This window comes from Oryzias melastigma, linkage group LG22 (assembly GCF_002922805.2).
Source record: "Oryzias melastigma strain HK-1 linkage group LG22, ASM292280v2, whole genome shotgun sequence".
Taxonomy (NCBI): Eukaryota; Metazoa; Chordata; class Actinopteri; order Beloniformes; family Adrianichthyidae; genus Oryzias; species Oryzias melastigma.
Genome location: NC_050533.1, coordinates 930,422 through 946,847, shown reverse-complemented (window position 1 = coordinate 946,847; position 16,426 = coordinate 930,422). Strand labels below are relative to the sequence as shown.

The following is a 16,426-nucleotide window of genomic DNA, read 5'->3' as shown; positions in this document are numbered from 1 at the left end:
GTGATGGAGGGAGGACAGAATGATCTGATTGGCCAGCTGTCTGTGATTCTTTATGAGCCGCGTGATGTTTATCTGCTGCTTCCAAACTCTTTAAAGAGCAGCTTCACTGATATGAAGACGAATGAACTCCCCGACTTTGTTGACCCGTTTGTTTCCGTCCCATAAAGAGACGTTTCATGCAGAACGTGAAACATTTCCTCCAAACCAAACTCCCATGTGACATCAGTTACAGCTCTGCAGCTGGTGATGGATGGGAAGCAGCTGAAACATTTCAAACTGAACTCTATTCAGAAGCTGAAGTTCAGAATCTCTGTTTGAGTCTCAGAGCTTCGGGACTCCAGAGATCCACAAAGCTAGATCGCTGTCAGACAGGCAGAGGTCAATCATGAGCATCAGAGCATCCAAGAGGAGAGTAGAGATGTCAGAGTCCAGGTGAGGGTCGGGGCAGGCAGCAATCAGAGATGAAGCAGAAGTTCAGGTCCAGATAGAAACGCTCTGTGATGAAAAACAACAATACGCGGTGCGTAAGAGTCGTGGGTGATCGTCAGATTGGAGTCAAGTAGTGGAATTCAGGGAGTGTGCGCTGGGACTGCTGGGAGATGTAGTGTGGTCAGTACTCTGGACACCAGAGGAGGATATAGAGCGCTGACTCCTGACACACGGAGATCCATCCTCAAGTCCAAACGGTCCGGGTTCTTCTCATGCAAAGGAAACTTTTCAACAGGAGTTTCTCCAGTTTCTAAACACCTTACAGAGCATCACATTTCAGATCAACCTGAGGAATCCTGTCCTGCATGGAGCCAAATCAGGGCCACAAATATTTGAAACCCAAATAAAACATTTTGAGAAAAATATTGGTGGACAAAAGAATGTAAAATGTCCCAGACTTTTTGCTATTCTAAGATAAACTTCATTATTTTCAGCTTCAAAAGTTTTTTTTTTTGGTTTAAAATTTCCATTTCAAATCTTTTTCAGCTCTTTTTTTTTTCATATCTGAAATTTTCAGTTTCAAAACATTTGACCCCATTGTGGCACGTTTGGGCGGAGCTAGATTACAGCTTGTTACAATCTCCAGAAACCCTTTAAGCTGCACATTTATGCTCTTTGACTGTTACTCAAAAAGCACAGAGACGTGTTCCATTAGGATCTGCTTCTGTTGCCGAGGATCCTCTGATCCGCTCCGTCCCCATGGGAGACACAAACACTTTCCTTCAATTAAGCAGAACCCCCACAACAAAACCGCCAAACTGCCCCCCCCCCCAGCCTGACCAGAGACAGCTAATCAAATCACAGCGGGGACGCAGGAAGACAAAAGGCTGGAGGAGGGCTGCGGTTCAGGAGGGAGGGGGGACATGTTAGGAATGTCAGCGTTGGGAAGAGCTTTCCATGAACACGGATCCTGTCTGACCCACTGACGGTTTGATGAAACCAGACTCCAGGAAGCTTTGGGTTTCTTCTGGTGTCACTTCCTGTGTCAGAGGAAGTTCAGTCTGGTTCTCCTTCAGCCCCGTGGACCGACCAAAACCTCCAATCACAGGGCAGCATGTCAAACAGGCTGACCCGTGTTCTGATGCTGGAAGGTTCTGGAGCCTGAAATGACTTTTCTTACACCTGTGCAACAATAATCGACCCATACCTGAGTTACATACATTTAGGAATTCCAAATGGCTCTGTTTTAAAGCTCGCTAAAATGAAAATGTTTGAATTATAGCTTTTGTTTTAGCAGGTAAGTCAGTTAGAAACCAGTTTTCATTCAATGTTGGTTAAAAAGCAGCACAAAAAGGGGGCGGGGCCACAAGAACAACAGTAAAACAACAATAAATAAATAAACAACGTTAAATTCCATTCAACTAACCAAAGCCAACAGAACCTTCAAGATGAAAACATACAGTAAATACAAATACAGTCAACAAGGATGTAACAGCCTGTAAGGAGTTCTGCTCATTCTGATTTTGTTTATTTGTTGATTTCCAGAATTAGGGATTAGTTTTAAGGTCAAAACTTTGAATCTTTCACATACAGACAGTATTTTCATTGCTTTTTGTTTCTCAGAGTTTGGAAAACTATTAATAAACAAGTTGAACTCAGAAAAGTATACAATCAAACATGATTTTCCTCCAGAAAATGTACATGAGTGAATATATTTGTCCAAAATGAGCAAGAGATTCATTAAGAACAGAAACCTTTTGTTTATTCTCTGATATGTGAGCCAACAAAAACATCCAGAACAAAACAAAACTTGTATTGAAATGTTCACTTTATTGCAAAACTGATTGTGAATCTCAATAAAGTGCAATAAAGTTTCTTAAAAAAACGTTGTTTTTGTTTGCTTATTTCTGATTTTCTTCGTTGATGTTAACCTTGTTCTAAACTGAAGTTTTATTTATAATAATAACTAAAAAGAGGAACTGATCTGAGTCATATTGATGCTCGTTTACACAGATTTTATATTATTTCTTTGGACTTTCTGTTTTCTTCTAAAATGATCCTGTAAAATAGTATCTAACATTGTTTTACATTTATTTATGACAATGTTTGGCAACCTTTAACAGTAAAAGAGCCGTTTGGGTTCGTTTCCTACTGATCAAATCCCAGAAGGAGTCTTTACTTCAGCCTTTAAGAAACTTGGATTTGTGTCGACGACCTTCTCTTTTATAATAATAATAAATATGAATTATATCTATTTTTTGACACGAACAAAAGCAAAAATATTAGAAGAACCTAGCATAACTTCTTTTCAAAATAAAAGAAGCTCTGTGCCAAACAGGATCGTCTGAGTGCAGCTCTGGACAGCTGGTAACCAATGTTGTGCAGCATTAGATAACGTGTTTTTAACTCATTAAAGATCAAAGTTTTTACCAAAGTTTTTCTTTATATATCAAATCTGTTCATTCTGGACGTAGAGTTGAACAAACTAGACGTCTTCAGGTCAACAGGATGTAAAAACCTACATAGTTTATCATCTTTTTGAACCTCAGACATCAATTTATAAATGCTAATTAATTAAACTTTACTTTAAAAAAATGCTATTCTATTTTTCTTTTAATTAATTTATTTTTTGTTCTTTTTCCCTCTTTGTCCTCAGCAGTCTTTCACTGCTGGGTTTTGTTATTTTGGTTTGGGGATGGACCTTGGTAGTCTTAGTATTTTATTTTCTTTAGGTAGTTTTGGTTCGGGAGCTGCTGACTCAGTCGGTCCACATGTCTGGGTCAGCAGTCTCTCTATTTTATGTTTGGCCACAATGGAGAGATCAGAGAGCCACATGTGGATCTGGAGCTGCAGGTTGCAAACCTCTGATGTATGAAAATGCAAGATATTTGCAGTATTCTTATTATAATTAATGTCTTTTAATTACATAAGCTCAATTTTACATTTCTTAAAGTTGTTATTTTCATCATAAAAGCTCGAAAATGTGAAGTTTTTCCTGAGAAAGTGCACATAAAGACAGGAAGTTGTGTCTGGCTGATGGTCCGGGAGTAAAATTAGACTCGTGTGGACCTCGGAGCGTCTGGCTGCCCTTTTAACTCGGCAGAGCGACGCTTTTCCCGGCTGCGGCGCAGCTCCGGCGTGCAGAGAGGAATGGCACGAGAGACAGCCACGGGCGATACCAACTCCCGATGCTTCCAGGGGGGGAACTGGGAGCTGTGCGGGATTCTCCGCAGGAATTGTCTCAAAAACGATCAAAACTCAAGTTTTTCCTGAGATATTATCGCTCATAAAGTTCACACAACGTCCCAAACCAAGTATAGCGGTGACTAAAACACCCAGAAGTGATTCCCCGAGATCCCGATTCTCCCCGCCTCCCGCGTCCCTCTCCGAGTCTGGATCCCCGGCTGCGCTGGAGCGCAGGCGGCGGCAGAGCGGTTGTCGGCGGCGGAGGCTCATGTTTCCCCCCGAACTCCTCTAAGTTTCATCGAAGTTCAGATTTCTGTCCTTCTTCTCGAAATAAACCGGCTGGGATTAACCTCATCTGTTGGAATAAACACTTTCGCCGGGTGAACGGTGAGTTTTCTTCGCGGGTTTGAACATTTTCCGACTTTATGACTGATTTTTTTTTTGGGACGCACGCGCGCGCGCTAGCTAAACTGCTGCATCTCTGACCCCAAAAAGAGACGTAAAAATGCGATTTCTGTGGATTTGTCGTCATTTCAGTGTTTATAATGAGTGAAAATGATCATTTTAGTTTTTTTTAAATTATGAAGAAAATGATTCGAGTCGTGTTTAACAGTGATGCTCAAACTTTATTCACGCTAAAAAGTGATTTTGACTGAACAAAAATGTCAGATATTCTTTAAAAAATGAATCGTCTCTTAAACAGTGTAGGTTTCCGTTCCGGTATTTACCGCGGTGTCACCGGGTGCTGGATGCGTTCACGCCGCAGACAGTCTTTCTTTTGCGGGGTAAACCTTCCCCGCCGCGCTGCAGGTTTGTTTTCTCAGCTCCTGGAATGTCAACAGAAATCAGCAAACAGAACCGAGATCCTCTGGGTTTGTCTGTCGGGTCTGTTTGAAGTTCTGGATGCGGTTCGGGTCCAGCAGGTCTGGAAACCTGCTTTTCTTCCAGAGGAATCTGAAGTTTGAAACCTTTTCCTGAGGGCACTTGAGCAGAGCTTGGAAGGTTTGTCCTCTGGCTGTTTGTCCTGATGGAGCAGCAGATCCCACATTAGCTCCTGAGTTGGTTGAACTTTGGGGCTCCTGGGTGTTTCCCAGAGTTGGTTGAACTTTGGGGCTCCTGGGTGTTCAGGGAGGGGGGTACTGTCTGTCTGCACAGGAAGGAGACGCACGAGCATGGTGTGCTCGTGTCCTGACTCATGGAGATGCGTTTGTGCTGGAATGTGCCTGGGATGATCCATCATTGCACAACTACAAACTTAATGAAACATATTTTAGAATCTGATAAGGTGTTTTTATCTTCTGTTGAATCTCCCGGTTGTCATTTAAATGAGTGTAATATTGAAGATGCTTTGGTGTCCAAACATAAAAATCTATCAGGTGACAAAACAATAGCGCTCAGTGAAATATGATGGGCGTTCCTTTAGTCAGCCGCTGGCCTTGATGCTTTAAGATACGAGAAAATGAACCAGTGTTTGGATGTCAGGACAGCATGACCGAGAAACCTACAGCAGATTCATGAACATAGATGAGATTACAGTCTACCAAAAAAGTCTGAGAAACTCTATCAGTTCTCCTGCGTTTCCACGTCTTATCTTTCCAGCGTCTGCAGAATGTGGGCGTGTACAGGTGTAGCGGCGCCGGGGGCTCTGCGCTGTGGGAGCAGTTCCCACTTTACCTCTTTGCATCTGCACTGGTGTTGCGTTCGTCTCATATCCATGTCTGAAGGACAGAGAAGTGGGTCAGCTTTTCCTGCATTTGTCTCCCATTGTGTCTTTCCTCAGATGGTTTTCCTCTCCGCGTCTCTCAGAGGAAGTGGACATGAGAGGGTTGACCTGTCCGTGTTTGCTATTCGGCTTTTCACTGCAGCTCTCATTCGCACCATTTAGTTTTGAACTGCAGACATTCAGGTCAGTTTCAGGAAACAGCATTTATGTAAAAAAACACGCATTTATTTTAGTTTTTGGCAGACGCTTATCCACAGCAGCTCTTTCATTGTTTCCGTATTTGTTCAGGTGCTTGAGGTTGTTTATAATCTTTGAATTTTATGTTATCGGGTCATGAACGCTTCCAGCTGCCAGTAGAAAACAAATGTGAGGCCAAATAGTTTAGTGGATTGTTTATTAACCTTTTGCCATCATGAGGGAATCATTTTAAGTCTCTAAATTTATGTAAAACTGTTTCAGAACAGCTGAAGCAGGACTGAACCTTGAAGTGTGTCCAAACCCAGGCCTCGAGGGCCGCCTCCTGCTGGTTTTCCACAAATCCTGCCTTATCTGCTGCTGATTATCTGGATCAGGTGTGTTTAACCAATCAGGAGCTTCAGTGGCCGGTTGGTTGGAAAACATGTGGGACACCGGCCCTCGAGGCCTGGATTGGGACACCATTGGTTTAGAGGTTTACACATCGCATGTTGATTGTAGAATATTCAGACGTCTTTGGGTCCAAACAGAAACCCACATTCATCTTATCCAGGATAACTGTAGAGTCATTTGTTAACTGTATTACTTTGTTTTGGGTTTATTTTAGTTGCTCTGTGTTTTTATCTTTATTGTTGATGTTATCCGCATGTATTTACATGTAACAAGCAGAAAAAGTGATGGAAATTCATGTTGGCCACACAAAATATCCCATAATGCACGCTGCTGCATCGCTGCATGTATTTTAAGGCGTCCAAACTGGATTCTGTTGTTGGCCGCATGTATTTAAAATGAACCTAAAGTCCTGGTAGCTGTCACGCTCCTAAGTGTGTGAAAAGTGTTCTCCACATTTGATCCACCGGGGGGGGGGGTGAGCTGCAGAAACAGCCGCTCTCGGGAACCATTTGGCGGTTTAATCCTCACCGTTACCTTTCCTCTGAGTCCGTGTGGTCGAGATGAAAGTTCAGCATGGCCGCACGTTTTTAGGAAATGACCTGCGAATAGTCACTTTCCTTTTTTAAACTGTATCATTGTGTTTGTAGAATTCTGAATTCCAGTTTGTGATCCTCAAACGTCGACGGTCCGTCATCTTTAACATCTCTGCTTCTGCTGCAGCTGTGACATCTGGAAGCTTCAGTTCAGGACATCTAACAGAAAACTTCATATTTTAGTACAAAGTTTCGCTTTGACTCGCTGCGACTCAAATATGCTGTAATATGCAGTTAAGAGACTTTCATGAAACTTGAGAACATATCGGACGTTTCCATGGAAACCTGACTTGGATTTGCTTTGCCTTCAAATGTTTTCTAGAGAAAAGGTGCAGCACATTTCAGTCTTGTGACTCTGTAAACAACAGGCGGTAATCCTTCAACAAAAGCTGCTCACATGAACCCGATCAGGTCACCTGAAGTTTTGGTCGGATCAAACGGACGATCTCCTGACAAAAGCAGAAACGTCACAGCGTAGCCGGAGTTCCTTCAGCCGTCTCCCCATCTATTTAGAGCATCTAGAATGGGAGTGCTGTCATCTCGGTGGGCTGTTGTTGAACCACGATTGGTAGTTTTGTGAAGTTACTCATGTGAAGTCCAGGCCTGAATGCTGGGCGGGGAGGGAGCGACTGCCGACTCTGTTCCAACATGTCTGGCAGCGCCGGCGGTTTGAGATTTGAGCCTGAGTGTGAGACGGAGCGCGCTCACAGCCACATGGATGCCAGATGCTCTGGATGTTCTCGCTGTTTTCCATAAATGAAGGTGAGATGAAGTTTTTCTGTTGGAGCTCGTGTGTCTGCGCTCAGGTTTACCGCCGTTTCCCATCCGGTAAAGACGGAGAGAGTTTGGTGAATCCGTGAGGAAGGATAGTTTAGGTGAGAGTTCAGTCTTTTGTTTGGAACTGATCCACAGAAATCTTCTGTAAGTTTTACTTTTCTGTTGTTGATGTGTTTAGATTAATTATCAGCAGCATCAACAGATTTGGACGTTTCTGCTAAAATTGTGTTTTTATCATGATGCCGTTGATGCATCACATTGTCAGGGCGCCTCAAACAGACTTTCACTTGTCGGCCGTGTTGTTAAAGTTTGTTGTTGTCTGCACAGGTTTTCCTATCGAGGTCAGCTTATACCAGTAGATTCTCTGAAAAGTTCTTTTTAAAGAAGAGACCTCTCACAGTAACAGATGGAGTCGATCGCTCTGCAGTTCAGTAAACTTTAGGAAGGTGGGATTCTAGAGCTCAGAGGTAAAACGTAATCCTGATACAGTTTCACATGGGAAAAAGAAAATATTCTTCTGCAAGAAAAGCCTTGGATGTCATTCTCATCTCATCCAGTCTGACATTTTTAGTCCACCTGCTCCTGATTCGTCAGACTTCTACAACCTGGACGGATCATATTTCCACATTAATCCCACTGTGGCTGAAACAGATAGCTTCTAATCATCTTAAGAAGTGTTAAAAAGCAGAAACGAGCATCACTTTCCTCAAAGTATTTTGATATTTAAATGTCTAAAGCAGCTGAAGATACAAAAACAGTAAATATAAAATTAACTTGATGAACTCTCCATTTTCTTAACCTGCTGTATCCCTTTCAGGGTCACAGGGTCCAGAGCCTCACCTGGTTGGGTGAAGGCGGGGTACACCCTGGATAACTCACCAGCCTGTCACAGGGCCACACAATCACTCACCCATACACACTCACTCACAATTAGTTCAGGTTTAGAGTAATCAGTCAACCTATGAAGCATGTTTTTGGACTGTGGGAGGAGCCTGGAGAAAACACATGCGTTCACGGGGGAACATGCAAACAGAAATGTCCCATCTGGGATTTGAACTGGACCTTTTCGCCGTGAGCCCAGGGAACGAACCACTGAGCCATCATGCAGCCCCACTGTGAAAATGCTGATGTGTTATTGTTGAAATGTGCTTTTGTAGTATTTTAGTGTTTGTATTTGTGAAAAGACGAAGTGTTTTCTGAAATTGAAGTTTAAACTTAACCGTAAGAACCCATGGTGACATCAGAGTCACAGCAGAACTTCAGAAATACATTATGTGGTCTACTTGGTTTGTGGTGTATTCCATATCATTTTATCTTTTAGGAGAAATGGGTCTGGGTCTTTATTGGTTGAAAACACTCTAGAAAAACTATAATGCGATAAGTATACATATAAGAGCAAGCCATTGGAGTGCCTAATATTTAGCTTGGAACCACAGGAATTGTATTAGCTAAAGAAGCTAGCATTAGTGTTATTATTTCCATAATCAGCTATGTGAATTAGCCTTTTTCTAACAATAAGGCTGTCAACGTTAATGCAAACGATTAATTAAAAAATCAACTTGATTAATATTTATCAATGCAAATGTGACTGGAACTTCTTTTTTTAGGTGCACCCATCAGAAGTTGAGTAATGGAGTATTTTACCTGAACCATAAGTTCATCTAAAGTTCAGAAACAGTATTAGATGTCAGCGTCTCTGTTTTCTTGGAGTAAAACTGCAGACATGAAAGTATTTCGAGTTCTGATTATCTTTCTGCTGATGTGTTTTGTGCTCACAAATGACACTTCTAGGATTTCTGAGTCAACACTTGATACATGTAAAATTAAAATAAAGGAACATTTTTCTCTCTGGACTTTTTTTGTTTAAAAGCTGCAGATTGTCGTATAAAATTTACCTAGTAAAACATTGTGATTAATTATTATTAATTACAACCCAAAGTGCGATTAATCCGATTATTTGTTTTAATCCACTGACAGCACTAATCAAAAATCATTATCCAAGTTCTAGACCTCCAACGTGAATTTGAACTAGTGTCTCTAAAAACTGAGGGAAGAAATACGTTTGTAGAAAGGCAGTTTAATCAGCTGATCTAGACTTCTTTTAGAAATCTCTTAAATAGTAGTTATAATTATCTTCATCTTAATCATCTTAACCTTTTAACTCTGGAACCACTGACAGAAAATAACACGATCTGTGATCTACTACGTTTTACAGTAAAGTGTTGCATAAACACAAAGCTGCTTTTCTCAACTTTAAATATCGGTTCATTGGAACCACTTTAATCGTGTAAAACGAAGAGTTAAAATCGTGTTATTATCGGTGAGTTAAACTGTTGAACATTCTTTAAGAGCTGAATGTCATAACTAAATCATTTTCATAAGTAAAAGTAAGTTAGAGTTGGAGCAGACGAGTTTAAATGTCTATAATTGTTCTAAGTTGAGATAAAAGTTGCTGAGAGTTTGAAGAAAACAGCTTCTTTAATAATCTGAACCGCTGGAATCAGTAGAAGTTTGTTGAAGATGTGAACAGAAAAAACAAGAAAACAATAATTCATTAAAGGACAAAAGTTTTATGGTTAAATGGAGCCTAATTAACCTGAACCAAAATCAGAATGTTTTTTTTCTGTTTGTGGTTTGCTGACAGTTAAAGTAAAACAAAACTCCTAAAAAATTGCAGAGGTGACTAGAAAAAGTTTGATATTTAATTTGTATTGACTGACTATTTGTTAACCAGAATCCTGGAGTAGTTCAACCTTCTTCAGAAATGAACAGTTTTTCTTTGAAGTTGATTAGTTTTTGTTAAATTCAGACGTGGAATGTTGTCTTTGTTGACTCTGTCATATCTCTAATTAACAAAATATTCTATGTAATCAGTGGTATGTGGTTCCTTTCCTGTGGTAAACCTGGAGTGTGAGCGACGGTGTGGAGAGCTTTGTGTCAGGAGCTGAAAAACAGGTCTGGACAGGTAAAGAAACTCAGTGTTTGCTGTTCTCATGCTGTTGTTACTCATTAGCTCAGCAGGCTAAAGATGCTACTCTGCCGTTCTGTTTAAAGATGACCATGGATACAATAACGGAGGCTAAACTTAAGGATTGGGGCCGACAGGTCATACCTGTGAACATCTGTGCATCTGAAGCAAAGTTCTGACGTATTTAGGTAATAATGTTCATGTCTGTCAGAGAAAGATCTGAGTATGAGATTGTCGTGATCGGCCTGCTCATCACTCGTTTTTGGTCACACGGTCATGTGACAGGTGGAAGTGTGATTTCACTGGTTTAAAGAACGATTCCTCGTTACTAAAGGAGATAAATAACGATGTTTCTGTGTTTACTTACACAGTAATATAAAATGAGCGGTCAGAATTCTATCAAGGGATTTTTGTGTCACCACATTGCAAACAAAAGTTTCAGTTTTTAAATAAAACTTTAACTTGCTAACAAAATGTTCAGTTCTAAAAATAAAGCTTTAAAAGCTGCAAATACAAATATTAAATATTTGCTTTTGAAATCTTTCTTTTCCGTTCAAAATGAATGTTTTTCTTTTGTAACTCAGAAGTTTTCAGATGCGTTCTCTCATCTCACTTTCTCCGTCTTTGATTTAACGTTCGTGTGTTTCAGTTTAGTGCGAGATATGTTCCACCAAACAGCCAATCACAGGCAAGAGAGTTCATGCTGATTGGTCTAGATTCTATCCAATCAAGTGAAAAGTAATAATTATTTTTGAAATGATTTAAATAAATGTTTTCCCGAGGCAAAGAGTTAAAATCAGGAGTAAAAGATCCAGTTGGGTAAGCATGAGATTTGATTGGACAGAATCTAGACCAATCAGCATGAAGCCTGGTGGAACACACAGTATCTCGCACTAAATCGAAACTCATGAACGTAAAATCAAAGAGGGAAAATGATGAGAGACAACACATGTAAAATGCAAAAATATTTTTTGAACGCAAACATTTAATATTCGTATTTGCAACTTTTAAAGTTTTGTTTTTAAAACTGAACATTTTGTTTGGAATCGAGGAAATTTTGATCTCAAAACTATGACTCTCGTTTGTGATGTGGCAGAAAAATCCTTTGATAGAATTCCATCGATCGACTGTCAGAGCAAAGAGGAGCTAAGATCCACTTTCTTTGTTCCCTGTTTGAATGTTGCATATTATCATTTATACATTTTGATCTCCCAGAGATCATACGGTAATCATGTTGCAGACATTAACATCAGCTTAGTGTCCATTTGACCTGAAGATTGGTGTTAGAGGTGTTGGATCGTCTCTCCTGGACTTTAGGATCTAAATCTCCAGCAGACAAACTTACTGTTGGTTCTTTTCTGCATTTTGTGTGTAAATGTTTTTCCGTTTTGGTGTGGAGAACTTTAACTGCTTTACCGTGTATGTTGTTGTGTATCCAGAAGTGTTTGTGTGGTTTTTGTGTGAAAGTTTTGCTAACACACGCTAGTATCTTTGCCTCTACAAACTACTTGCTAAAAAAGCAGAATTGATGAGTGTTTCGGCCTTGAGTCACAGAACAAACTTCCAGAACTTTCCCCTGTGGTCACAGCTGTGGACCTGGACCTGGTCCAGACTTTAGGCAGCTCGGTTTCACATCACTGATCTGCAGTAAGAACCAGAGAAACCCAAGTGACCGTCATCAGAGAGAGAATGGTTTGGTTTGGTCTTTATCCTCGCCGCGCACGAAAACAGGAGAAGTTCTAACGGCCAACATGGAAATCTGTTTGTGGGCGGCGGTCTCGGGATAAAGATGTCTTTTGTTACAGTCTGTGTTCAAGGGCACAACAGAGTTTTAGACTTTTAAAGAGTGTTTGGGTGGATGGAATGTTGTTTCATCACTCGGCCCGCTTAGCTTACTGACAGGAGGGAAACATTCTGACGGGGCAGTTCGGTTGATTCAGCCTAGAGAGTCCTGTGGAAATCTGGAGAGACTGAAATGGACCAACTATCATGCAGTTCCAACACCTGCTCATATGGGGGCGCTGTTGTCCAAACAAGCTCTGGCTAGTTTGGTAAAAATCCAGAAGAAGAAAAGCAGCTGATTCTGCTCCTCTATGGAGCTGTTCAGGTTTTTAGGTTTTAAAGCTCAAAATTCCCATTTCAAAACTTTTTTTTCACTTTTAACTCTTAATCAGAAAATATCTGTTTCAAAACTTTTGACGTTGGGGCGGGGCTAACCAGAAGGACCAATCAAAATCATAACTTCCGTCCCGGTGCGTTCACTGACACGCAGTTTGTATGATAGTACAATGATAGTACAGACAATACAAACGTTTTCTGACCGAAATTATCACAGTTCTCAGAGTCAGTGAACGCACCGGGACTGAAGTTATGATTTTGATTGGTCCTTCTGGTTAGCCCCGCCCCAAAGCGCCACAATGGGGCATAAAGTTTTGAAACTGAAATTTTCAGATTTGAAAATTAAAAAAAAGATTTCAAAGTGAAAAAAAGATTTGAAATTTTGAGTTTTGAAACCTGAAAAACAGAATATTTGAAGCTGAAAAAAATTAATTTATTTTAGAATAGCAAAATGTTTTTTGTCCAAACACCAATATTTTTTTCAAAATGTTTTATCTGGGTTTCCAATAAAATTTTCCTCAAAATGGTTCCATACTCATCTTCCATCTACCTCTGAAGAAGCTCCAGCAGCTCCTCACTGCATGACCATTACCCATCATGCATTTCCAAATTTCTTCAGCACCTCCTCTCTTTGGTTCGTGGAAAGTCTGTCTGCGTTCACACTGAAGTGAACCGCACCAGAGTTCAGGTGAGAGTTCAGGTGAGCTTCTTTCACACCTGGAGGATAGTCAGAGGGAACCAGCTGCAGATGGGAAAGCATCCTCAGAATGAGCCGTCATCCCGGCAGGAACGAAGCCGAAGGAGAAACCGAGCAGCTGCCAAACAGATCCGTCATTAGACATGATTAGTGCAGCGTAAGTGAAGATACTTCAGCAGAGTTTGCTTGTCCCAGCCTCCTGGGGGGCTAAGAGGCATTTCTTCACCAGTTGTTGCATTAAGATAAAGCTTTTGTGATTTTTTTTTTCCCCCCGGACTGTCAAAAAAAACATTTTTCAAAAAAATATATCCCTGTTTTTATTCTAAGAATGTCTTGTAGAGTGTAGATGGTTCCTCTCTGCAGACCTGGTTTAGATCTCGAGGATCGGAGGTGCTGCTCCGTGTTTCTGGGTTCTGTGTGAGGACTTCACATGGAGGCGATGTCAGGACGGCGTGCTGTGTGTGTCAGGATTCAAAGGCCGCCATTGTTGGAATGAGAAGCAGATGTTTAGGAGAAATTCTCCTGACTGCAGCAGTTTTCTGTGTTTCATGGCTCGGCTCAGCGCGCTGCTTCGGTCCATCTCCCGCCCTCTCTGCGGGCATCCTCCTCCTTCAGCTTTGGTTCACGCTGCGCCTCAAACCGTTTTCACATCAGGCTTTCTGTGAGGCTCTCCAGCTGTTTGTGTGGGCTGTCTAATGTCAGCAGAGGAAGAGGAGGAGACCAGTCGCTATGACAGAAACGGGTTACGGTGTCACGCCTCCGTCTGCACTCTGTCCTCCAGAACGCAGCAGAACGCTCGGCCAAATGTGTGGATGTTGATGAAGGCTTTGAGCATTGCAGAACTCTGCAGTAAAAGGTTGTTTTATTAGCCAGCGCTCTGTTCACTCACACAAACCACCTCTTCATCACACTGTGGTCATCCAGTCTGCAGCGATGCCTCATGTGCAGATCAGACGTGACCGTGATGTCTGCAGAACCCAGAGGATGACAGAAGCAGCGTCAGGATCAGCTGTGTACCCACAGAAAACATTTCAGCTGTTCTTCTGCTGCAGCGTTCAGGTTCCCAACCGGAGGGTTCTGCAGGACCGGTTCTTTTAGATCAGCTCTCATCATGTAACGTGTTCACTGCCTGTTTAAATAAAGTTGTGGATCAGTCGATCAAGTTACAAACCATTTTGTTGAAATATTTAGCCATTTTCAGACCCAAACGTTTCTGGAACAACTGAAGAATGTTTACTGTCCCTTTGTATTTTGAAATAAAATCCAGGTTTTAGAGCTCATAATGGTCTCTCTGTCCTCTTACCGCTGAAAGGCTGCAGTGTTTGCTGATCACACCTTCAGGAATGTAACACGATATCATCTGGTATCCATCCTGTTTGTTTTCACTGACAACACTTTGAAAGAAGAGACTTTAACAGGAAGAGCTGATGTCTGACCTGACTGATCTTTAACTTTTGAGGCTCTTAACACGTCTGAGGGACCTGAACATCACTGGATGGCTGGGTCGTCCCAAAGGTCATATCCTCAGCGTATCGACACATTTGCAATGTAAAACTGAAGAGTTTTGGTTCCTTTTTGATACTTTAAAATAGCATCTTATTAGTTATTTCACTAAATCCAGGGAGACACATCTTAGGTTTTTGAGCAGATAAATATAAAACTGTACATTTACTGTTGGACGGAATAATCCAAACACACAACTGAACCCAGAGTTATCATGGAGGTGAGTTTGGGCTCAAGGGTGAAGTCAGTGAAGAGTTCAATCACAGCAGAAACCAGAACATCGGACACCAGATATTACTCACATTGGTCCTGAAGGGAGCAGAAACAATGAGGACCTTAACCAGTAATGCAGGTAAAACTAGGAGAGGAACAGTGAGTTAACCTGTTCAATAGCTAACCTGTGTTGGACGACTTCCTGTATGCCTGGAGCTGGAAGGCTGTAGGAAAGGTGTGTAGCAACGGGTGGAGAGATTCCTGCTCCTCGTCAACTGTCAGGAGGGAATCGAGAAAACACTGATCTGTAATCTGTTAATCCAAGATGCAACAACAGGTTATAAACGCACATGTCCAGGTATTAAACAAATACAATCCAGAGTAGAGCTGTCACAAACGGTTATTTTAATAGTCGACTAATCACCGATTATTCTTTACGATTAGTCGACTAATCGGGTCATGATCAAACTAGGTGTAAAGCACATCTGAACCATCCTTAGCTTTAAACTAAATAAAAACGTGATATATAGCATTACCTTTGATGATGCTAGTGTGAATGCTGGTGTCTGCTAAAGATGCTAGTGCTGATATAAAAATATATTTTATCAAAATTATACAAGTTAGAAATGAGCGCAACATAACGTTGGGCCATTAATAACAATAAAATAAAATGATCTGGAGGGCCGGATAGAATTACCCCGAGGGCCGGATCCGGCCCCCGGGCCGTGACTTTGACACATTCTGTACAGAAACCATAAAATGATGAGAAACGTTCCCTCTTTGTCCTGTCACAGTTTTGTGGTGTGATTTGCTGTTAGATCTGATAACCGATGATGACGCGGCTGTCCTCTGGAGCACAGCGCCGTATCTCCACCGCCTGCTTTGCATACCGCGGGACGTCCTAACGTCCGTTCTCCTGCCTTCTGTCTGCAGTGAAAGCTCTGGGCTCGGGTCCTCATGCCCCACCCCGACGGCGCCGCCCGGCCCTCTGAGCCCGCAGTCGCGTCTCCTCTGGGCTGCAGCTGAAGCGAACCGGACCGGTCCCGCGGGGGCAGAAGCGGGTCGCCCCAGGGCCCAGAGCCCCCCCACAGTGAGCCAGAGCTGCCACACGAAGATGAACAGACTGAGCTTCCACAACAACAAAACCATGCAGGACCGCCGCTGTGTCTGTGTCTTTCTGCCCAACGACGACACGCAGCACATCATCGTCGACGTAAGTCTGCTCTGAATGCAGCCGGTTACCACGGCGAGGCAGGTAGAAGTTTGATACCTGTGCTTAGCCACTCCCCTCTGTTTTCTTACTTCGGACTCAAACCTGTTCATGAAACTGAGACGTGATGATTCTGCAGCAGATCTTCAGCTTTACCCTCAGATATTCCTGCTTTATCTCAACTGTTGCATTTAATCAAAATGAGAACATCATGAATCTAAACCACATTCACATAAAGTGTTTGAGGGAGAAAAAGTTTTTAAACCTTTATATAAACATAAAGTTTAGAGGCTGGACCTCAGAATTCATAGACGTTGGGTTTGGTGTTCCTCCTCCTCCTCCTCTTCCTCCTCCTCTTCCTCCTCCTCCTCCTCTTCCTCCTCCTCCTCCTCTTCCTCTTCCTCCTCCTCTTCCTCTTCCT

At 42.0% G+C, this 16,426-nt stretch overlaps 1 protein-coding gene across 3 annotated transcripts in view; it reads left to right on the top strand.

Moving 5' to 3' along the window:
• The first annotated feature begins 3,472 nt into the window (after nt 1-3,472).
• The window catches only part of frmd6 (FERM domain containing 6), a 24,364-nt gene continuing 11,410 nt past the window's right edge, over nt 3,473-16,426 (top strand). Inside the window, exons 1-2 of one of the 3 annotated variants that reach the window (XM_024275390.2) lie at nt 3,473-4,002; nt 15,729-16,008. In XM_024275390.2, the coding sequence (XP_024131158.1) occupies nt 15,910-16,008 (99 nt within the window). In that variant the 5' untranslated portion in view covers nt 3,473-4,002; nt 15,729-15,909. Of the gene's footprint in view, nt 4,003-10,364; nt 10,453-15,728; nt 16,009-16,426 lie in introns of those variants that run through there. The other 2 variants (XM_024275400.2, XM_036209936.1) reach the window with 2 other exon arrangements.